This window comes from Notolepis coatsorum (genome assembly GCF_963971535.1).
Source record: "Notolepis coatsorum genome assembly, chromosome: 6".
NCBI lineage: Eukaryota > Metazoa > Chordata > Actinopteri > Aulopiformes > Paralepididae > Notolepis > Notolepis coatsorum.
In genome coordinates, this window is record NC_140170.1 from 71582451 (window position 1) to 71606994 (window position 24544).

Here is a 24544-nt window from a genome sequence, read left to right on the forward strand (position 1 = left end):
CGCTAACACTGTGTTAGTATGGACGGTCGGCCAACCAGGAAGCACCACAGCTGGATTCGATCCCACAGTCTCTGTGGTGGTAGACAGACGCTTAGTCCGCTGCGCTACCCGGCCGCCTATTTGGTCTCTGTCCTTCTACTGCCTCTGGTCTCTCTGTCCTTCTACTGCCTCTGGTCTCTCTGTCCTTCTACTGCCTCTGGTCTCTCTGTCCTTCTCCTGCCTCTGGTCTCTCCGTCCTTCTACTGCCTCTGGTCTCTCTGTCCTTCTACTGCCTCTGGTCTCTCTGTCCTTCTCCTGCCTCTGGTCTCTCTGTCCTTCTACTGCCTCTGGTCTCTCTGTCCTTCTCCTGCCTCTGGTCTCTCCGTCCTTCTACTGCCTCTGGTCTCTCTGTCCTTCTACTGCCTCTGGTCTCTCTGTCCTTCTCCTGCCTCTGGTCTCTCTGTCCTTCTACTGCCTCTGGTCTCTCTGTCCTTCTACTGCCTCTGGTCTCTCTGTCCTTCTCCTGCCTCTGGTCTCTCCGTCCTTCTACTGCCTCTGGTCTCTCTGTGGGGTTAAGGGCTAAGACATGTGTATTTTGCATCACCAAGGTTAATCCTGTAGTACATTCATTGTATTTGACAAATTAAGTATTTCAGTTTTTGATTCCAAATACAAAGACATTGAGGTGCTGTGAAGGCGTTATGGCCAACTACCTCTTATAATACCATATAGCAGGTACCTCTTATAATTCCATATAGCAGGTACCTCTTATACTTTACAGTACCAGGTACCTTTTACAATATATTATACCAGGTACCTCTTATACTCTATAATGGCAGGTACCTCTTATAATACCAGGTACATATTATAATACATTATACCAGGTAGTGCTTACATCTTTACAATACCAGGTACCTTTTACAATATCTTATACGAGGTACCTCGTATAGTACCTTATGTGTGACAGTGACGAGAAAAGATCAAGTATTATGTTCTGGCCCAGGCAGGGTCCAGAAGGAGCAGAACCTGGCCATTGACGATACTTCATCCTTTGGTTTGCTTACTACTTGTCCTCATCCAACCATTCCTTCTGTGGTCCATGAACGTCAGTGTCTGATGACAACAGTTGGCATAGACGCGGCCAGGCGGCCACAGGGAACTAAAACAGGGTAACTCCACAAACATGCTAGCGGTGGTGAGGTTAAGTCTACTAGGAAGGACCCCTTATTTAACCCTCTGTAGTGTGGTAATGAAAGGGTTAACCTTATGCAAGTGTGGTAGTGAAAGGTTAACCCTTTGTAGTGTGATAGCGAAAGGGTTTACCTTCTGTTGTGTGGTAGTGAAGTAAGTGAACGGGTTAACCTTCTGTAGTGTGGTAGTGAAAGTTTGACCTTCTGTAGTGTGGTAGTGAAAGGGTTAACCTTCTGTAGTGTGGTAGTGAAAGGTTAACCTTCTGTAGTGTGGTAGTGAAAGGTTAACCTTCTGTAGTGTGGTAGTGAAAGGTTAACCTTCGTGGTAGTGAAAGGTTAACCTTCTGTAGCGTGGTAGTGAAAGGGTTAACCTTCTGTAGTGTGGTAGTGAAAGGTTAACCTTATGTAGTATGGTAGTGCAAGGGTTAACCTTCTGCAGTGTAAAAGTGAAAGGTTAACCTTCTGTAGTGTGGTAGTGAAAGGGTTAACCGCCTGTAGTGTGGTAGTGAAAGTTAACCCTTTGTAGTGTGGTAGTGAAGGGGTTAACCTTCTGTAGTGTGGTAGTGAAAGGGTTAACCTTATGCAGTATAGTAGTGAAAGGGTCAACCTTCTGTAGTGTGGTAGTGAAAGGGTTAACCTTCTGTAGTGTGGTAGTTAAAGGGTTAACCTTCTGTAATGTGGTAGTGAAGGGTTAACCTTCTGTAGTGCGGTAGTGAAAGGGTTAACCTTCTGCAGTGTGGTAGTGAACAGGTTAACCTTCTGTAGTATGGTAGTGAACGGGTTAACCTTATGTTAAGTGTGGTAGTGAAAGGTTAACCCTTTGTAGTGCGATAGCGAAAGGGTTAACCTTCTGTTGTGTGGTAGTGAAGTAAGTGAACGGGTTAACCTCCTGTAGTGTGGTAGTGAAAGGTTAACCTTTAGTGTGGTAGTGAAAGGGTTAACCTTCTGTAGCGTGGTAGTGAAAGGGTTAACCTTCTGTAGTGTGGTAGTGAAAGGTTAACCTTTTGTAGTGTGGTAGTGAAAGGTTAACCCTTTGTAGTGAGATAGTGAAAGGGTTAACCTTCTGTAGTGTGGTAGTGAAAGGTTAACCCGTTGTAGTGAGAGTGAAAGGTTAACCCTTTGTAGTGCGACAGTGAAAGGGTCAACCTTCTGCAGTGTAGTAGTGAAAGGGTCAACCTTCTGTAGTGTGGTAGTGAAAGGGTTAACCTTATGCAAGTGTGGTAGTGAAAGGTTAACCCTTTGTAGTGCGATAGCGAAAGGGTTTACCTTCTGTTGTGTGGTAGTGAAGTAAGTGAACGGGTTAACCTTCTGTAGTGTGGTAGTGAAAGGTTAACCCTTTGCAGTGCGATAGTGAAAGGTTAACCCTTTGTAGTGCGATAGTGAAAGGGTCAACCTTCTGCAGTGTAGTAGTGAATGGGTCAACCTTCTGTAGTGTGGTAGTGAAAGGGTAAACCTTATGTACTGTGGTAGTGAAAGGGTTAACCTTATGCAGTGTGGTAGTGAAAGGGTTAACCATTTGGGCACCCAGGTAAATAAAGCCTAGGGTAACTGCCCTCTAACAAACCTTGCTGCACACATTAATGCCTGCAGTAGAACAAAAGTAGCAGTATGTTACCATTTTCATTATAGGTAAAATGGCTACATCATCCAAATATATATTTGAGGAACAGATTTGTTACTGTACTTGCACATGCACAGCGACAATAAAGACTCAAGCAGAGTAGTGTTAACAGTCATGTCTGGAACGCATCCATTAAAAACAAAAATAAGCCAACAAATGTCCATGTAGAACCAGGCTGACTTTTATTGAAGTGATTTCTGCATCATCATCATCATCATCATCATCATCAGGTGAGCAGGCTCAGAATTCATTCACAACTCATTCAGTTCTCAGTGGTCTCATCAAAACACACCCAGGGCATCATTACACCCTTTTCTCATTAAGACTCTTTTTCAAATCCCTCAAAACCTCCCCATCCCTCCTCCTGAGATAAACGGCTCATCCCCCTCTCCTGCTTCCTCGTCCGCCCCTGTGCTGGGGCTCTGCGACCAATCAACGTGTAGCCTTGCCATGTTGTTAAGACCCCTCTCCCTTCAAGTAAATCTCCAGTGACGTGTCTGTTGGCCAACACTGCAGAGTTCAGCGCTAGCCAGCCAGCCAGCCCGCGGGGGTCGTGGCGAGGACAGCCATAGAACACTGCACTTCCGCGTTACATGGAGCTCGTGAGGGCGAGGGGGAAGAGAAGGCGCAGGGGGGGGATACAATGAATTAATGTGGATTAGAGCCTTGACGTAAGTGGTGGTAGACGTAAGTAGCTACGGCTACCACCACTTACGTCAAGGCTCTAATCAACATTAATTCATTGTATCCCCACGCACTCACTCCCCCCGCCCGCTCCCATGAGCTCAAAATACCGGAAGTGCTGCAGTGGTCTATACCCTGAGCTGCCGTATGAGGACGATTAACGACTAGCATGTGCTTCATGCATCCCCAGGCGCCGGCAGGGAGAGAGGGGCTTAACGCCGCCTTTTTGCTACATTAGTCTTTGAAAAAAAAGAAAAACAAAAAAAAAAAAGGGCTTTGGGCAGAGGAGGAAAGCATGGAGATGGAGACTGAACCCTGGGAGCTGGCGTGAGAGGCCCTGGTCTCCTGCAGAGATCCCACTCTTTGTCAGCCCTTTGTGACACACACATTCTGGGAAATGACTGTTTCATGGTTAAAGCAGGAAAAAAAATTATTAAAAATAAACACAAGTGACTTTGCGTGTCGATGATTGAGCAAAATCAACAGTTTGGCTGTAATTCTACCGTCCTGGGAGCAGAACGTGTACTGTTGTTAAGACCCCTCCTTCATCCACTGTAGTGGTCACAAGTCCAAATTAACTCGGCTGAAGAGTCAAGGAATAGGTCCTCCAATCATAATAGCAGGGCTTCTCACCGGCTTAAAACAGGGATTTGAGATAAAGAAGAGAACCCTTTTTTCCCCCTGCAGCTGATCCAGTTCTGACCGCCTCCCACCATAAGAACCGGTCCACTGCAGAGACTGGTTCTTTGACAGGAAACATCACAACTGTTATCAACTGGATCTCATTCCTGTCTAGATTAGCGATAAGGACATTCTTTCTTCAGACATACTGAGAAGTTTGCTTTTCCAAGTGAAACAAGGCTGGAGTTGAGCGTGAGAGCAACATGTCCTGAGCCCAGTGGACCACTGCTGCATCTCCTGTCCTCTTCATTAAAACCCAAGAGAAAATAGCTCATTATTATTATTATTTTTTTTTCTTCCAGGGATCACATTTTCCAGTATCCAGGTCTGGTGTCTCACAAGATAGACTAAAACCAGAAATGTTACTTTTGGCAAACATTTTTAACACAGGTTTGTAAACATAATGTTTCCCTTGACAAAATAAAGGACTAGTTTTTTTTCCTCCCTCTCCATAGAACCCATCCATCCAAAACCATAATGGGCATTAATGCTGAATAAAAGAAAAGAAAAAGAAATATAATTCTCCCCACTGCTCTGCCACTCTGACAGATGACAAACTGAGAATCAAAGAACACATTTATCATGGAATACAGATTCTGTCCTGCTGACAAATGCCTGTTTTTCTCTTTTCCCCTTACTTTATTTTATTCATGTTTTTACTGTCATAACAGAAAACAGCCAGATTTGCCACAAGAGGCTGACGTCCTTTTCAGAGATGAGCTACTCTTGGGGGGGAAAAAAAGAAAAAGAAAGACCAACCCCCTGCCAGGCGACGAGGACCCTGTGGTTCAGGCAGGTCGGCCTCCAGCTCTTCAAACAAAACACTATAGCAGCTTTTTTTTACTTTTTAATTTTCTCACTTTTTTTTCCTAATTTTTTTTTTCTATCCACCGGTCACTCATGTCACAATCATGCAAACACACACACACACACACACCACTCAGACAGACACCCCGCCCACCCACCCACCCCATCAAACAAGACAACTATTCTCTTTGTGTCTCGTAAAGCACACGGTCTCCTTCTCACTCGCTCTCGTACGCACGCACGCACGTACACACACACACACACACACACGCACACACACAGCCTGTTGTCGTAGTTCCTGTGTGTAGTTTTCGGGGGACCCTAGGGGTCAGAGTGTAAACTAACACCTTAAGGCACCCATTAATGCACCGTGGACATTAAACACTGATGGTGCTGAGAATACTGCCCCCTATGGGCAGGCGACTGCCCCCTCTGTAGTTGCCACGCCCTGGCCTTACCACCGCGCGACCGTTCCAACTCTATTTTACAATCCATGCGCGCCGTGTCTCAACCAGCCGAGGGGCTTCCTGCCGGTCTGCATTCCTTCCTTCTAATGAGGACCTGGGGCGGGCAGCCGCTAGGAGCACTGTCATCAGTACAGTAACATGTTAGCACAGTGTCATCAGTACAGTAACATGTTAGCACCGTGTCATCAGTACAATAACATGTTAGCACTGTGTCATCAGTACTGTAGCGTGTTAGCACCGTGTCATCAGTACAGTAACATGTTAGCACCGTGTCATCAGTACAGTAGCGTGTTAGCACTGTGTCATCAGTACTGTAACATGTTAGGAGCACCATGTCATCGGTACAGTAACATGTTAGCACTGTGTCATCAGTACAGTAACATGTTAGCACTGTGTCATCAGTACAGTAACATGTTAGCACTGTGTCATCAGTACAGTAACATGTTAGCACTGTGTCATCGGTACAGTAACATGTTAGCACTGTGTCATCAGTACTGTAACATGTTAGCACTGTGTCATCAGTACAGTAACATGTTAGCACAGTGTCATCAGTACAGTAACATGTTAGCAGCACTGTGTCATCAGTACAGTAACATGTTAGCACCGTGTGATCAGTACAGTAACATGTTAGCACCGTGTCATCAGTACAGTAACATGTTAGCACAGTGTCATCAGTACAGTAACATGTTAGCAGCACAGTGTCATCAGTACAGTAACATGTTAGCAGCACCGTGTGATCAGTACAGTAACATGTTAGCAGCACCGTGTGATCAGTACAGTAACATGTTAGCAGCACCGTGTGATCAGTACAGTAACATGTTAGCAGCACCGTGTGATCAGTACAGTAACATGTTAGCAGCACCGTGTGATCAGTACAGTAACATGTTAGCAGCACCGTGTGATCAGTACAGTAACATGTTAGCAGCACCGTGTGATCAGTACAGTAGCATGTTAGCACTGTGTCATCAGTACAGTAACATGTTAGCAGCACAGTGTCATCAGTACAGTAACATGTTAGCACAGTGTGATCAGTACAGTAACATGTTAGCACCGTGTCATCAGTACAGTAACATGTTAGCAGCACCGTGTGATCAGTACAGTAACATGTTAGCAGCACCGTGTGATCAGTACAGTAACATGTTAGCAGCACCGTGTGATCAGTACAGTAACATGTTAGCAGCACCGTGTGATCAGTACAGTAACATGTTAGCAGCACCGTGTCATCAGTACTGTAACATGTTAGCAGCACTGTGTGATCAGTACAGTAGCATGTTAGCACTGTGTCATCAGTACAGTAACATGTTAGCACCGTGTCATCAGTACAGTAACATGTTAGCACCGTGTCATCAGTACAGTAGCATGTTAGCAGCACCGTGTGATCAGTACAGTAGCATGTTAGCAGCACCGTGTGATCAGTACAGTAGCATGTTAGCAGCACTGTGTGATCAGTACAGTAACATGTTAGCAGCACCGTGTGATCAGTACAGTAGCATGTTAGCAGCACCGTGTGATCAGTACAGTAGCATGTTAGCAGCACTGTGTCATCAGTACAGTAGCATGTTAGCAGCACCGTGTCATCAGTACAGTAACATGTTAGCAGCACCGTGTGATCAGTACAGTAACATGTTAGCAGCACCGTGTGATCAGTACAGTAGCGTGGTGAGCAGGGGGGGGGAGGGGAGTCGACGAGGCAGGACGCCATCTCGGGCCGATTGAGACGAGAAATGGATCGCGTGCAAAATGGCTTCCAACACATAAGGCCCACGGTATCTTTTAGTATTTTTTTGCATTGTTTGACAAAAGATAAAACTTTCTTTTAAACAATAAATCATCTGTGGACTCCTCTCTCTTTTCCAGTCCCAAAATAAATAGATGTCCCTCTTATTTTCTCTTAAATACATGTTAATATTTCCTCTGCTGTTCAAAAATACCTTTACATTTTTTTGTTCTTTTTCTGTTTTTTTGTGTCTTGAGATAAAGTCCTTCAAAGGCTAGAAGGGTTACGTATCCCTGTACCCTCCCTGTATCCCTGTACCCACCCCCCCTCCATATTCCTGTACCCCCCCTCCGCCCTTATCCCTGTACCCCTCCCCCTGTACATGCACGTGGCTCCTTCCGCTGGTCTGGTGGAGGACAATCCCAGAGGAGCTTTGGGTCAAACCAATAAGAAAAAAAAAGGAGGGGAGGGGGGGGGGCAGTTAAAGGTTAAAGTGAAAATAAGATTTCTTTCCTTTTCACAATTGCAGGCAACGCAGCCTGTGGAATCAAAAGGTAGGTAGGAAAGAAGGAAGCAAGGAAGGAAAGTAAGCAGTCAAGAAGGAAACAGGAAGGAAGGGAAATGGGGAGGGAAACGTAACGGAGGGACGTGGTCGCGGAGGCAGTGACAGAGGGGTGGGGTGGGGGTGTGAATAAATAAGAGCCAGTTGGATCCCCCCTCCCCCCTCTCTCTCTCTCTCTCTCTGAACACTGATGGTGGAGGTGTAGTGGGCGGCAGGTAGGTGGCGCTGTGCTCTCAGCTCCAGCCCTGGGCCCTGCGCTGGTCAAAGTCAGCTATGAGCCGCTTGATGTGGGCCAGCTTGTTGTGCAGGTACTCGCAGCGCTGCTTCTCCTCCTGAAAGTGTGGGCTGTTCTGTGGACAGAGGGGCAGAGGACACCACTTTAACACTATGGTCGCCAAAAACACCTTACCACGTCATTCCTCGCCATGCTCATTCTGCCAAAGACGCCGTACCACGTCTTTGATATCAATATTTTAAAAATCTGTGATCGCAATCATATTTCTCCCCCGGAGACTTGAGATCTACTGTTGATCCCCTCTCAACTCTCCAACGGTTCAAGAGCGCCATCTGGTGGCCGATCGCCCAGACAGGAAACAGGAAATGGAAGCTGGTGCTCATTCCAATTCGGTCCGATCACTCGCTAATAGTCCCAGGACTCGAGCTAGACGCAATGGATAGCAATCCGTTACCAATAACTCGATAAACAACATGATTTGGACGTATATACTATTATACAACCTGGAGATGGATCGCATATTTCTACATCCCATAATAGGAATATTTCTGCTCCACGCTCATCGCCCAACGGCCCGAGGAGACTGGGGTAAGATTCAGCGTTATTTTTTAACGTGTTCGATATAAACTGCTCTGATGATTATATCACCCACACTAGATGAATCATCTAACGTTGGCCACGGAATTATAAACGACCCCCCCCCCATCCGGTCGACATCAGATGATAAGTAGTAACTTCTAGAAGCACGTCCATTTGAAATTTTTATCTCGCGCCGATTGCTAACAAACTGTATTTGATCATCAATATAATGCATTTGGGGCTATAAATCACGTTCTGGAGAAAGCTGCAGAAAACGATAAAAACATACTTATACTTTAGACCGTATTTTAGTATGAATATGTGAATGAAAAAGTCCTTAGAGGGACAGAGGACACCACTTTAAAGGGGAGATTAAGCATAGCGATATAAACATAGTCATAGCATCAAATTAGTATTTAGATAAACCACAGAAAAAAAAATCAGTTATAAAAATAAGGCGTTTCTAAGAAAAAACGATTTGTTATGTCCATTTATGTAGCATTTATGAACATGTGCGCCGCCATTTTGTTGCTGACGTCGCGGTGTTGGTTTGGTGTATACACTGCTGGTTAGCTGCCTATAGTAAACATGGATTGTCGGGTCAGTCAGTAAATAAAATGTTGCCTACCAAACAACGGGACCGATGTGGTTCTTTTTGTATTGCTCCTGGCTGTTCAAACTAATTTTACCGTGTGAAAGAGAGGAAAGTTGGTTCATTTCCACAAACTACCAGTGAAAAAAAGTGTTGTTGGCACGTTGGCTGGCTGCACTGAGGCGGCGCGATCAGCCTGTTGGACAGGGAATGAAGATCTGCAGCGAACACTTCATTGCCTCGGCAGGGAACAAACTTAACTTTTTGACTTACCAGCCATTTGGCTGGTAGATTTTAAAAACTACCAGCCGGGCAGATTTTTTACCAGCCAAAAATTATAAATAGCTTTTTAGTATATCGCCATGCGTTATTATTACTATAATGCTCTCATATGCTATTTTCAATTAATATCATAAACAACATAAGGAATATTAGCATAATTTTGAGTGGACTGAAGGAATGAGACAGCATTAAGTTTTAAATGCAAATAATTTATTGAAACATAGAAGTGGGGTCGGGACACACACACACTGTGTTTCAACTCACCACCCCCGCATCATATTGTAGTCTGTCTTCAAACTTCCACTCCTCTCGAAACTTTTTTATATTTGAATATCAACATTATCTGTCCATCCTCAGTAATCCTCAGTTTACGATAATATACTCCTGTCCTGAGTCCTGACTAGTGACTTAGTCGTCTTTCCAAACGCACGCACACACACACAGGGAAGGGGAGAGTGCCCCCCCCCCCCCCCCCCCCCCCCATTTCCCTTTCCTCAGTCCACACTGTCTGCTGTTCACTATGGCTCTGCCTTGTCTGATCAGGATTAGCTTGTTAGCTTACGTTAACGTTGTAGTGATTGGTACATAAACGTTAATTTCGGGCGATGAGGGCATAAAGGAATGGCGGCGGTGCAAAGCATGTAGATGCATTGGACTCGTGAGAAGAAAAAAAAACACCACAGACTTATTTTGAGTCTGTAGGCGCACTGCTGTGTTAACGCTGCTGTGTTTAACGTTGCTCTGTTTAACGCTGCTCTGTTTTCAAAGAAACACGGAGTGGGCGGATATCATATGACTCGCGGAGTTGCTACAGGGTTTTTCAAAATAAGAGTATCATATGAACCTGAACGTTGCTAGCTGCCGGAGCCCAGATATTACGACTGGCGCTGCGCTTGGGGCGGAAATGAGACCCGCACAGGATTTTCAAAATAAGAGTATCGATATGAACTACACACCAGATGGCGGGCAGACCTATTATTTTTAGTCGCCAGACGTAAAATCTACAGGCCATTGGCGAATGGCGTGTGCTTATTTTGTTCCCTGCCTCGGATTATATTGTTGTTGTTGTCCAGAAGACCACTAATCAGCTGAAGCCCGATGCGGTTCCCTCGGTCTTCGACAGACAGACAGGCGCAGGCAGTTCAGCGTCGCGGAGCATTTAGCCTGCAGGCTACCTAGCTCCAGTTCAACCAGCGTCGCGGGGCATTTAGCTACCTGGCTACCTAGCTCCAGTTCAACCAGCGTCTCGGGGCATTTAGCTACCTGGCTACCTAGCTCCAGTTCAACCAGCGTCGCGGGGCATTTAGCTACCTGGCTACCTAGCTCCAGTTCAACCAGCGTCGTGGGGCATTTAGCTACCTGGCTACCTAGCTCCAGTTCAACCAGCGTTGTGGGGCATTTAGCTACCTGGCTACCTAGCTCCAGTTCAACCAGCGTCGTGGGGCATTTAGCCTGCTGGCTACCTAGCTACGGTTCAGCTAACTAGCTACATGCAGCATTTAGAATAGAATAGAATAGAAATACTTTTATTATCCCGTGGGAAATTAAGACACTGCAAATCGCTCAACATTTAAACATTTAGACAGGACAGGTCACAAATTAGAATAATAATAATTTAGCAAGCTGGGTTAGCCGGCTAGTTGGCTTTGAATCCCGGCTAGGTAGCCAGGTAGCTAAATGCCCCGCGACGCTGGTTGAACTGGAGTTAGGTAGCCAGGTAGCTAAATGCCCCGCAACGCTGGTTGAACTGGAGCTAGGTAGCCAGCAGGCTAAATGCTCCGCGACGCTGGTTGAACTGGAGCTAGGTAGCCAGGTAGCTAAATGCCCCGCGACGCTGGTTGAACTGGAGTTAGGTAGCCAGGTAGCTAAATGCCCCGCGACGCTGGTTGAACTGGAGCTAGGTAGCCAGCAGGCTAAATGCTCCGCGACGCTGAACTGCCTGCGCCTGTCTGTCTGTCGAAGACCGAGGGAACCGCATCGGGCTTCAGCTGATTAGTGGTCTTCTGGACAACAACAACAACAACAACAACAACAACAACAACAACATAATCCGAGGCAATGAAGTGTTCGCTGCAGATCTTCATTCCCTGTCCAACAGGCTGATCGCGCCGCCTCAGTGCAGCCAGCCAACGTGCCAACAACACTGTTTTTTTCACTGGTAGTTTGTGGAAATGAACCAACTTTCCTCTTTCACACGGTAAAATGAGTTTGAACAGCCAGGAGCAATACAAAAATAACCACTGCGGTCCCGTTGTTTGGTAGGCAACATTCTATTTACTGACTGACCCGACAATCCATGTTTACTATAGGCAGCTAACCAGCAGTGTTATACACCAAACCAACACGTGACGTGAGCAACAAAATGGCGGCGCACATGTTCAACCAGCGTCACGGGGCATTTAGCCTGCTGGCTACCTAGCTACGGTTCAGCTAACTAGCTACATGCAGCATTTAGCAAGCTGGGTTAGCCGGCTAGTTGGCTTTGAATCCCGGCTAGGTAGCCAGGTAGCTAAATGCCCCGCGATGCTGGTTGAACTGGAGCTAGGTAGCTAAATGCCCCGCGACGCTGGTTGAACTGGAGCTAGGTAGCCAGGTAGCTAAATGCCCCGCGACGCTGGTTGAACTGGAGCTAGGTAGCCAGGTAGCTAAATGCCCCGCGACGCTGGTTGAACTGGAGCTAGGTAGCCAGGTAGCTAAATGCCCCGCGACGCTGGTTGAACTGGAGCTAGGTAGCTAAATGCCCCGCGACGCTGGTTAAACTGGAGCTAGGTAGCCAGGTAGCTAAATGCCCCGCGACGCTGGTTGAACTGGAGCTAGGTAGCCAGGTAGCTAAATGCCCCGCGACGCTGGTTGAACTGGAGCTAGGTAGCCAGGTAGCTAAATGCCCCACGACGCTGGTTGAACTGGAGCTAGGTAGCCAGCAGGCTAAATGCTCCGTGACGCTGAACTGCCTGCGCCGGTCTGTCTGTCGAAGACTGAGGGAACCGCATCGGGCTTCAGCTGATTAGTGGTCTTCTGGACAACAACAACAATATAATCCGAGGCAATGAAGTGTTCGCTGCAGATCTTCATTCCCTGTCCAACAGGCTGATCGCGCCGCCTCAGTGCAGCCAGCCAACGTGCCAACAACACTGTTTTTTTCACTGGTAGTTTGTGGAAATGAACCAACTTTCCTCTCTCTTTCACACGGTAAAATTAGTTTGAACAGCCAGGAGCAATACAAAAAGAACCACAGCGGTCCCGTTGTTTGGTAGGCAACATTTTATTTACCGACTGACCCGACAATCCATGTTTACTATAGGCAGCTAACCAGCAGTGTATACACCAAACCAACACCGTGACGTCACCATCTAAAATGGCGCCGCCCATGGCGAAAACAGGGAAATTATTGTTCAATGCTTCATCTCCCCTTTAACATGCTGCACTTTAACAAGCCCTTAGAGGGACAGAGGACACCACTTTAACAAGCCCTTAGAGGGACAGAGGACACCACTTTAACAAGCCCTTAGAGGGACAGAGGACACCACTTTAACAAGCCCTTAGAGGGACAGAGGACACCACTTTAACAAGCCCTTAGAGGGACAGAGGACACCACTTTAACAAGCCCTTAGAGGGACAGAGGACACCACTTTAACATGCTGCACTTTAACAAGCCCTTAGGGACAGAGGACACCACTTTAACAAGCCCTTAGGGACAGAGGACACCACTTTAACAAGCCCTTAGGGACAGAGGACACCACTTTAACAAGCCCTTAGGGACAGAGGACACCACTTTAACAAGCCCTTAGGGACAGAGGACACCACTTTAACAAGCCCTTAGAGGGACAGAGGACACCACTTTAACAAGTCCTTAAGTGCTCAAGTTGGCTGTAGCTCTACATTAGTGCTCAAGTTGGCTGTAGCTCTATATTACGGTGCTCAAGTTGGCTGTAGCTCTATATTACGGTGCTCAAGTTGGCTGTAGCTCTATATTACGGTGCTAAAGTTGGCTGCGGCTCTACATTACGATGCTCAACTTGGCTGTAGCTCTACATTAGTGCTCAAGTTGGCTGCTGCTCTACATTACGATGCTCAACTTGGCTGTAGCTCTACATTAGTGCTCAAGTTGGCTGCTGCTCTACATTACGATGCTCAAGTTGGCTGCTGCTCTACATTACGATGCTCAACTTGGCTGTAGCTCTACATTAGTGCTCAAGTTGGCTGTAGCTCTACATTACGATGCTCACGTTGGCTGCTGCTCTACATTACGGTGCTCAAGTTGGCTGTAGCTCTACATTACGGTGCTCAAGTTGGCTGCTGCTCTACATTACGATGCTCACGTTGGCTGCTGCTCTACATTACGATGCTCACGTTGGCTGCTGCTCTACATTACGATGCTCACGTTGGCTGCTGCTCTACATTACGATGCTCACGTTGGCTGCTGCTCTACATTACGGTGCTCAAGTTGGCTGTAGCTCTATATTACGATGCTCAAGTTGGCTGTAGCTCTATATTACGGTGCTCAAGTTGGCTGTAGCTCTATATTACGGTGCTCAAGTTGGCTGTAGCTCTATATTACGATGCTCAAGTTGGCTGTAGCTCTATATTACGGTGCTCAAGTTGGCTGTAGCTCTATATTACGATGCTCAAGTTGGCTGTAGCTCTATATTACGATGCTCAAGTTGGCTGTAGCTCTATATTACGGTGCTCAAGTTGGTTGTAGCTCTACGTTACGGTGCTCAAGTTGGTTGTAGCTCTACGTTACGGTGCTCAAGTTGGTTGTAGCTCTATGTTACGGTGCTCAAGTTGGCTGCTGCTCTACATTACGGTGCTCAAGTTGGCTGTAGCTCTATATTACGGTGCTCAAGTTGGCTGTAGCTCTACATTAGTGCTCAAGTTGGCTGTAGCTCTATATTACGGTGCTCAAGTTGGCTGTAGCTCTACATTACGGTGCTCAAGTTGGCTGTAGCTCTACATTACGGTGCTCAAGTTGGCTGCGGCTCTGTTACTAGGGGTGGGACGATACATCGATCCAATTATCAATAATCCAATAGGATCGATGCAACGTAAAAATATCGGTTCATATCGATACAAAATCTTAAGTGCAGCTCGATTCGCGCGAGATGTGAAAACAGACCACCTGGCAGCAACAACAGCAGGTGAAACAATATGATATTGATTCATTGCATGGAATTGGTCGAGTGAGGAGACGTTTGAATTGCGGCAAATAGATGTTCAGAATGGTATATTATATGTTGGGCGGAAAATGCAGCCCCGAGCCGGTAGACGCTCGCAAAGTGCCGCGACGTGCGTGCATGGCGGCCCGATTTTGGTGCTTGGTAAGAGGTTTGCACAAACTGAACGGGTGAACCGGAGTTCAGGAGCCTCAGAGCAACAAAGGCATGATGAACCTTGAGGATAGAAGATAGACTATTTTGATCAGATTTGCAAGATAAAAAAATTGCACACAAAAAAACACATACTGTACACAATGTGTCGCCCACAACAACCTGCTGTGTTTCACTAAGTGCCTTCTGGTATCGCATGGAACGAAGACTCCTTCATGGTCTTAACCAAGCCCTTCATGAACTATATAGATGATTTAATGCTTCATAAAGAGTCTACAGATGTCTGCCAGGTGGGATGATTCCTTACTTGTTTCATTTTCTTGTATTCTTTCAGGACTTCTTCATGTACCTCCTGTAAAGATTGAAATGGGGATATATTCAGTAAGACGTAATGGTCTCATCATTATCATCAACAGAGGTCTTGCACAGCATGTTTGTGTAGTTGTTCTTCCAGTATGGCTGCCTGTAACTACTGGTAACCACTTCAAAAGAAAATGCCTAATTTCTGTTAAGATTCTTTTATTGTCACAGCTTTTTTAAATGTACACGCATTCAGAAAAACGTGAAGTGCTTGTTTTTCCCGGCTCCTCAACCGTAGTAGATTTGTAAACATAGTTCTAGTTATATAAACATAACTATAAATATAAACTAAATAAGCTATACACTTAAACTATTAACTAAACTAAACATAGTACACAATGTATATTCTATCTATACAAACTAACTATAAATATAAACTATACACTAAAACTATAAACTAAATACACAACTTATATTCCATCTATACAAACTAACTATAAACTAAATAAGCTATATAAACTATAATTATTATAACTATAAACTAAATAAGCTATGAATAAACTATAGACTAAAACTATAACAAAACTATAAACATAATACACAACGTATATTCTATCTATACAAACTACACAATACAGGGTATATGTTCAATCAATGTGCAGTGGTAGAGCAGATAAAACACTGGAAAAGCATGATATTACTGTTCTACTGTGACTTGTTTACAAGCTCAGTAATAGACACCAAATTATTATATTTTTGTTGAGAATGTATATTTCTCATATACTAACATGTAGCAACTGTTAATAACTATGTTACAGGCAGCCATGTTGGAAGACAGAACTACACAAACATTCCGTGCACAGGCGTCTATTCAGAGACATATCGTTGGAACACGGAATGGCTTACATTTTTCTGTTCAAAAGAGAAGCACGAGTGCGTGAATTGTGGTGAAATTTATCATTTGAAATGTATTGAACTATAAGTAAATTGACCCCAATCCTTTTCAGTGCACTCTATCACAAATAAACCAGCTATAAATACATACTGAATTCTGTTCAGTTCACTCTCATCATAACATACTAGTTATAAAGAAAACAAATTGTTCAGTGCAATCATCATACATATAGCAGTTATAAATAAGTACTATATTCAGCAATATGTACCAAAAGGCGCATGATTTTGGTCTCATCTTCTAGACCACAATTTACATTTTTTATCACGACTAATATATTGCAATTGGCCACCTGGACCCCAACAGATGATTGCTTTGGAAAACGCTGTCTCAGATGTGAGCTAGCATCACATCTGGCTTATATAGAGAGGGAGTTGGCACAGAGTCAACTAGGGTGTTTCGGTGGTTAGAGAGATAGTCTCATAACCAGGGGAGAGTCACAGGTTCCATCACATGTGCCCATCCTTGCTACGGTGTCCTTGAGCAAGGCGTTGAACCCCAGTCTGCATCAGGGATGCTAAAAGGTAGCCGGCCATGCACTGATCTCCCTGATGTAATGTGTAGAAGAGAAGCCTGCAAGTGTGTCTCAGGGGGATATGCAAGAGCATGCATTCCTGATAAGCAATCAATTCCAGTGTGGAGTATGACGATGAGGTTCTGATCAAGCAAGTTATTTACATATTGAGGAGCACGATAATGCAGAGGTTGTAGATGTACATAGTGCTAAATGTATAATGAGTAAGGCTGTCAAAGTTAACGCGGTATTAACGCGTTATCGCCAGATTCTATTAACGCCACTAATTTTTTTAACTCACGATTAACTTTTAAGAAAAAAGGTTTTTTACTAGACTTCACTCAGGTGTATTATTGATTGTTTCTGAAGTGTGTGTGTGTGTGTGTGTGTGTGTGAGATATATATATAGAGAGAGGGGGGTGAGAGAGATGAGGAAGGGGCAAGAGAGAAAGAGAGCTAGAGAGTGTGTGTGAGAGAGAGAGGGGGGGTGTGTGCAATTACTCAGCCCTTCACCATGCTCCCCTACGGCAGGCGGCTACGGCTGCCCAAGACACTAAAGTCCCGCCACAGACTGAGTTTCTTCCCCTCAGCAGCTCGCCTGGTAAACGAGTCAGGTGTCCCCCTGCTCCCCCGCCCCCTCTATGGCGAGCTGCTAGGGCTGGACTTCTGGACTTCAACTTTGTGTTGCACTGTATCCATGTCCCCAACCACCGCACTTTCACAGTCTTATTGTTGTCTCACTGTTCTGTCCTGTCTTGCACTTTACTTAAAATTATTTATTTACTGTTGTATTGTTCTTAATTGTGAAAAAAGTATGCACTGTAATGTCAAAACACGTTCCATTTTGTACCTGTATGAAATGGCGAATAAAGTAATCTGAATCTGAATGTAACAAGTTCCTAACGTTTTCTTTCCCCTATTATTACATGCACACTTTATTCATTGTTTTAAATTATTATTTTCTTTTAAGTTATTTTGTGCATCACTCTGTTTTGAATTTGATGCAAATTTGCAATGCATGAGGGTCATCCTTTTGTGTTAAATGGCTGCATAAAGCAAGCATTTGTTGACTCATGTTGATAAGAGTATTAAAACTTGTAACTTGAAAAAGATCTGTTTAAGGTAGATTAAAAAAATTCTATTAATTTGCGATTAATCTCGAGTTTACTATGGACAATCATGCGATTAATCGCGATTAAATATTTTAATCGATTGACAGCACTAATAATAAGTTATTATTCTCATTTGCTCACATCCCCCAATTTATGTCGTTATGCCAATTCCCTTCCTGGTCGTTGCGCTGCCCTACTGTTGGTTGTTGAGTGTGTAGACTACCACATGCTGCCCTGCTGTTGGTTGTTGAGTGTGTAGACTACCACATGCTGCCCTACTGTTGGTTGTGAGTGTGTAGACTACCACATGCTGCCCTACTGTTGGTTGTGAGTGTGTAGACTACCACATGCTGCCCTACTGTTGGTTCTTCTCGCGTGTCCCTGAATTCCACAACGTCACTTTGATTGAGCTGAAGAACGTGCCAGTAGTAGCAGTAACAACAACATGTGGCGCGATGGAAGATCATTTGCAAAGACAGTGATTTGCACTCTGAGCAATCTAAAAGCCCAGTTTGGAAATACATTGGATTTTGATCAACTTGTGGAACCTCGAGACAAAGTTGTATGCAACTAGGGCTGGCCTACCTTCTTTTTTTATGCCAACGCTATTTAGGGAGTTCTAGCGTCAACAATGTAAGTATACTACTTCTCCATTTTTAGCACTTGATTGTAAATCATCCCTCAGGGTAAAACTTGTAGATATTGAATAATGAATAGAGACGGAAGCGTCATGCAGATCCTAATGGTTTGATTACCATTTCCCAAGCAAAAAGATATCTCTTCATGTTTATCACACCTTGTTCGGAGGCACGTTGTTGTGTATGAATGTCCGTTCTATATACCTCGCTCAGAGAGACAGCCCCTTCTCAATCTAGCACCAATTCCTCCTCACGCACAGAGAGAGAGAGAGAGAGAGAGAGAACCATGAGGCTATGCTAAATTACAGGTAATCTCTCAGTGGTGTGTGTGGGCTGAACGAGGCCCTTTGCGCCAGTTATATTTTTTGGGGGGGGACTTGGAGTTTTAAATTAAGTTCCGCTCACACGTTAGTGGTTAAAGTAACGTTGTATTCGTCCGGTACACTGAACCGAAGGTCCCGTACTGAAACGGTTCGGTGTGAATACGTGTACCGTTACACCGCTAGTGCCTTGTGGATAGAAACACTGCAATCTCCAGACATCTCAAGGGATAATCTCAACTGAACGACATCAGGAAATGAAACCCCTCTACTGCCTGTAACTCTGGTTCACGACCCCTCTACTGCCTGTAACTGGTTCATAACCCCTCTACTGCCTGTAACTCTGGTTCACGACCCCTCTACTGCCTGTAACTCTGGTTCACGACCGCTCTACTGCCTGTAACTGGTTCATAACCCCTCTACTGCCTGTAACTCTGGTTCACGACCCCTCTACTGCCTGTAACTCTGGTTCACGACCCCTCTACTGCCTGTAACTGGTTCACAACCCCTCTACTGCCTGTAACTCTGGTTCACGACCCCTCTACTGCCTGTAACTCTGGTTCACGACCCCTCTACTGCCTGTAACTCTGGTTCACGACCCCTCTACTGCCTGTAACTCTGGTTCACGACCCCTCTACTGCCTGTAACTCTGGTTCACGACCCCTCTACTGCCTGTAACTCTGGTTCACGACCCCTCTACTGCCTGTAACTCTGGTCCATGACCCCTCTACTGCCTGTAACTCTGGTTCACGACCCCTCTACTGCCTGTAACTCTGGTTCACGACCCCTCTACTGCCTGTAACTCTGGTTCACGACCCCTCTACTGCCTGTAACTCTGGTTCACGACCCCTCTACTGCCTGTAACTCTGGTTCACGACCCCTCTACTGCCTGTAACTCTGGTTCACGACCCCTCTACTGCCTGTAACTCTGGTTCACGACCCCTCTACTGCCTGTAACTCTGGTTCACGACCCCTCTACTGCCTGTAACTGGTTCATGACCCCTCTACTGCCTGTAACTGGTTCATGACCCCTCTACTGCCTGTAACTGTAACAGGACTATACCCTGCAGGGCCGGGACTATACCCTATAGGGCCGGGACTATACCCTGCAGGGCCGGGACTATACCCTGCAGGGTCGGGACTATACCCTGCAGGGCCGGGACTATACCCTGCAGGGCCGGGACTATACCCTGCAGGGCCGGGACTATACCCTGCAGGGCCGGGACTATACCCTGCAGGGCCGGGACTATACCCTGCAGGGCCGGGACTTGCAGGGCCGGGACTATACCCTGCAGGGCCGGGACTATACCCTGTAGGGCCGGGACTATACCCTGCAGGGCCGGGACTATACCCTGCCATGGTTTTTGCCATGGTATCGTTTTAGAATCGGTATCGAAGTCAAAACCGTGGTATCGTGACAACACTAATGCACCGGGATAATATAGGAGTTTTTTCCCCCTCTAGTAAGACCTCCCTCTCCTGCGGCCTGACCTGGTATTCTTTGGTGCCTGGAGCCAGCTTCTTGCACTGGGAGTCCAGCTGGGTGAAGCGGCGGGTGATGCTCTCCACGCGGCCGTGCAGGACGCGGTACTCATCGTACTCTAAGTTGAAGTCGTCCTTGTAGCTCTGCCTCTGATCCATGGAGGACAATGCCGTGTACTTCCTGTGAACACAGATCAGAGAGCTCGATCTAAAAAACAATCATATATATATATTTATCCAAAGCGCTTTATAATATTTGTTCCTCACATTTTACCCATTCACTCACACATTCACACACTGATGGCAGAGGCAACCATGCAAGGTGCCAACATGGACATTGGGAGCAATTAGGGGTTAAGTGTCTTGCTCAAGGACACATCGACACTCTGCCTGGGAGGAGCGGGAATCGAACCGGGAACCTTCAGACTATCAGACGACCGCTCTACCTCCCGAGCCTCTGTCGCCCCTAAAACCGATTAGTAGATTAGCTAGCCTCTACGCATCCACTTCCATTCATTGTGCCAAGCTAGGCTAGCCTGCAGCCGGATAACTTTCTACTGAACGCACAGAGAGGAAACTGGTATCCATCTTCTTGTCCGACTCTGGACGCTAAGCAAATTTGCAAATGTTGGCGTTCCTTTAAACATACTTGATGAACACCAGTCTGTGTGGAAATCTATGGGCAGATATAACCATGGCATTTCATATGTCCTGAGGAGGTTCTGAGGGTGGAGGGTGAGGGGGTTCCGAGGGTAGATGCTGAGGGGGTTCTGAGGGTGGGTTCTAATGGGGTTCTGAGGGTAGATGCTGAAGGGGTTCTGAGGGTAGATGCTGAGGGGGTTCTGAGGGTGGGTTCTGAGGGTAGATGCTGAGGGTTCTGAGGGTGGGTTCTGAGGGTAGATGCTGAGGGGGTTCTGAGGGTGGGTTCTAATGGGGTTCTGAGTGTAGATGCTGAGGGGGTTCTGAGGGTGGGTTCTAATGGGGTTCTGAGTGTAGATGCTGAGGGGGTTCTGAGTGTAGATGCTGAGGGGGTTCTGAGTGTAGATGCTGAGGGGGTTCGGAGGGTAGAGGCTGAGGGTTCTGAGGGGGTTCTGAGGGTAGAGGCTGAGGGTTCTGAGGGGGTTCTGAGGGTAGATGCTGAGGGGGTTCTGAGTGTAGAGGCTGAGGGGGTTCTGAGTGTAGATGCTGAGGGGGTTCTGAGGGGGTTCTGAGGGTAGATGCTGAGGGGGTTCTGAGGGTAGAGGCTGAGGGTTCTGAGGGGGTTCTGAGGGTAGAGGCTGAGGGGGTTCTGAGGGTAGAGGCTGAGGGTTCTGAGGGGGTTCTGAGGATAGAGGCTGAGGGGGTTCTGAGGGTAGAGGCTGAGGGTTCTGAGGGGGTTCTGAGGGTAGAGGCTGAGGGGGTTCTGAGGGTAGAGGCTGAGGGTTCTGATGGGGTTCTGAGGGTAGAGGCTGAGGGGGTTCTGAGGGTGGGTTCTGAGGGTAGATGCTGAGGGGGTTCTGAGGGTAGAGGCTGAGGGGGTTCTGAGGGTGGGTTCTGAGGGTAGATGCTGAGGGGGTTCTGAGGGTAGAGGCTGAGGGGGTTGTGAGGGTGGGTTCTGAGGGTAGAGGCTGAGGGTTCGGAGGGTGGGTTCTGAGGGTGGGTTCTGAGGGTGGGTTCTGAGGGTAGAGGCTGAGGGTTCTGAGGGTGGGTTCTGAGGGTAGAGGCTGAGGGTTCTGAGGGTGGGTTCTGAGGGTAGAGGCTGAGGGTTCTGAGGGGGTTCTGAGGGTAGAGGCTGAGGGTTCTGAGGGTGGGTTCTGAGGGTAGAGGCTGAGGGTTCTGAGGGGGTTCTGAGGGTAGAGGCTGAGGGTTCTGAGGGTAGAGGCTGAGGGTTCTGAGGGTAGAGGCTGAGGGGGTTCTGAGGGTGGGTTCTGAGGGGGTTCTGAGGGTAGAGGCTGAGGGGGTTCTGAGGGTGGGTTCTGAGGGTAGAGGGTGAGGGGGTTCTGAGGGTGGGTTCTGAGGGTGGGGGTTCTGAGGGTAGAGGCTGAGGGGGTTCTGAGGGTAGAGGGGTTCTGAGGGTAGAGGGGTTCTGAGGGTGGAGGGTGAGGGGGTTCTGAGGGTAGATGCTGAGGGGGTTCTGAGGGTGGGTTCTGAGGGTAGAGGCTGAGGGGGTTGTGAGGGTGGAGGGGTTCTGAGGGTAGAGGGTGAGGGGGTTCTGAGGGTGGGTTCTGAGGGTAGATGCTGAGGGGGTTCTGAGGGTGGGTTCTGAGGGTAGAGGCTGAGGGGGTTGTGAGGGTAGAGGGGTTCTGAGGGTGGAGGCTGAGGGGGTTCTGAGGGTGGAGGCTGAGGGGGTTCTGAGGGTGGAGGCTGAGGGGGTTCTGAGGGTGGAGGCTGAGGGGGTTCTGAGGGTGGAGGGGTTCTGAGGGTAGAGGGTGAGGGGGTTCTGAGGGTAGATGCTGAGGGGGTTCTGAGGGTGGGTTCTGAGGGTGGAGGGCTCGGCTGGTCATTACTGCCGTCAGGGTTACTCACGCTACATAGTCCGGGGTCACAGTGGTAGATGAGAAGTCTGTGGAGTGGACTGGCTTCTCTTTGGAGTCTGAGGATAAGAGACAGACAGACACAGATGTGTTAAGATTCCTGTTGTTGTAGTAGTATTAGTAGAATATATATATATATATACATAGTGTATATATATATGGACAGCAAATCAACATGAATACATAGTTGTTCAATTCTACCACCAGCACACCTGATTCAACTTAATGAGGTACAGTATAGCATGCCAGTTAGGATACCTTGTGTATACGGTTTACTTTTACTCTTACTCATAGTATATATATATATATATATATATTCAGATTCAAATTCTTTATTGCAACGTATTATATAACAGACCCTCACCTGCACCTTTGTTTACACAGTTTATTTTTCTCATGTTTATAAATCAGATCAAATTCTATTGCCTATATTTATGTCTTTCTACCATTAACCTAGGTTAGGACTAAACAGAGCCACCTCAAACTCCTGGCAGGAGATTTAAACCACCCAATCAACACTGGGGGGGTTAACGGGTAAAAAAGAAAAAAGAAGATGGTCAAAGCAGGGAGAGGCTGAACATGGACATGTTCAGGCACCGTACAGCTCACAACGCTCACCCCGATGGGGCGGAGAGAGACTGGATGTGGGTGAAAGAGGACAGCAGGGGTCAGACTGCATGTGGTCGTAGACACCGATGACACACACGGATACAGAGAAACATGCCGAGTTGGATTCCAAAGTCTGCCAGATAATTTGACTGGAACGCCGTATAGTAAAGTGTGTCTGACATGTCAATATACTTAGAGCGCTTGGATTAAGCTGAAGCAGAGGAACTATAAACATGGCATGCACACACGCATGTTAAACCAATGTTGCAAATGGCCCCGAGCCATCTTCTTGCATCTCATCCTGTAAACCAGCGCTTGTAGTCATATGCCTCTTTGTTCTTAGTTCTATTTATTACTTAAATGTTTTATCGATTATATTGCTACTATGTATGCTTATTACATGTATTTATTGCTCCTATGTCTGCCCATTGCGAACACGGGATGATGCTCTCTAACCCCCGTCCCCGTCTCTCTGGTCCCGCCCCGTTGGGCCCGTCAAGGTGGTGCGACGGTCAAGGTGGTATGATCTTCCCTGCACCGTCCTTGGATGTGGCCAACAGCGTCGACAGCAGCGGCTATTCTTCCTCAAACCGGTTCCGACTACCACAGGCACGATGGAACCACTTTACATCTCCCTCAGCTTGCCTATGCCTTTTTTTGTTGTTGTTCTTAGCTCTATTTATTTAAACCTTTTAAAATGTTGTTATGTACCTTAGATACTACTGCTACCATGTATGTATATATATATATATACACGCTGTGGCTCAGGAGGTAGAGCAGTCGTCTGGTAGTCGGAAGGTTCCCGGTTCGATTCCCGCTCCTCCTCCATCCATCATCAATCGCAACACTATTATCACCGACATCCTGTTGGGGGATCCTGTTGGGGGATCCCCTTTGAACAGCCCATCTGAGGTTTCTCTCCTCCACGCCGCCTGTGGTGCTTTCCCCCCTATTGCTAGGCTTTAGTGGCATAACCTTCATGAACATCTAAATCGTCCATGCATTTCATACAGTCTAACGTTACTCTTATTGGGGGGCGACAGTGGCTCAGGAGGTAGAGAAGTCGTCTGGTAATCCGGAGGTTCCCGGTTCGATTCCCGCTCCTCCCAGGCAGCTTGTCGAAGTGTCCTTGAGCAAGACACTTAACCCCCAATTGCTCCCGGTGAGCAGGTTGGCACCTTGCATGGTCGACTCTGCCATCGGTGTGTGAATGCGTGAGTGAATGGGTATAATGTGAGGAACAAATTGTAAAGCGCTTGGGATAAAAGCGCTATATAAATGCAGCCATTTACCATTTATTGCTGCGTTAAGTTTTCTCAGACTTCAATTCATTCTCTTCCCGTCTTTGCTCGTTAGTTTGTCACCTAGATCCCTGATTCAT

At 46.7% G+C, this 24544-nt stretch overlaps 1 protein-coding gene across 1 annotated transcript in view; it reads right to left on the minus strand.

Moving 5' to 3' along the window:
- Positions 1-7522: 7522 nt before the first annotated feature.
- The window catches only part of ell2 (elongation factor for RNA polymerase II 2), a 92831-nt gene continuing 75809 nt past the window's right edge, over positions 7523-24544 (minus strand). Inside the window, exons 9-12 of the mRNA XM_084315623.1 lie at positions 22547-22613; positions 20051-20222; positions 15031-15075; positions 7523-8058 (exon numbers count right to left, since the gene is read on the minus strand). Coding sequence (XP_084171749.1) covers positions 7942-8058; positions 15031-15075; positions 20051-20222; positions 22547-22613 — 401 coding nt within the window. The 3' untranslated portion in view covers positions 7523-7941. The remainder of the gene's footprint in view (positions 8059-15030; positions 15076-20050; positions 20223-22546; positions 22614-24544) is intronic.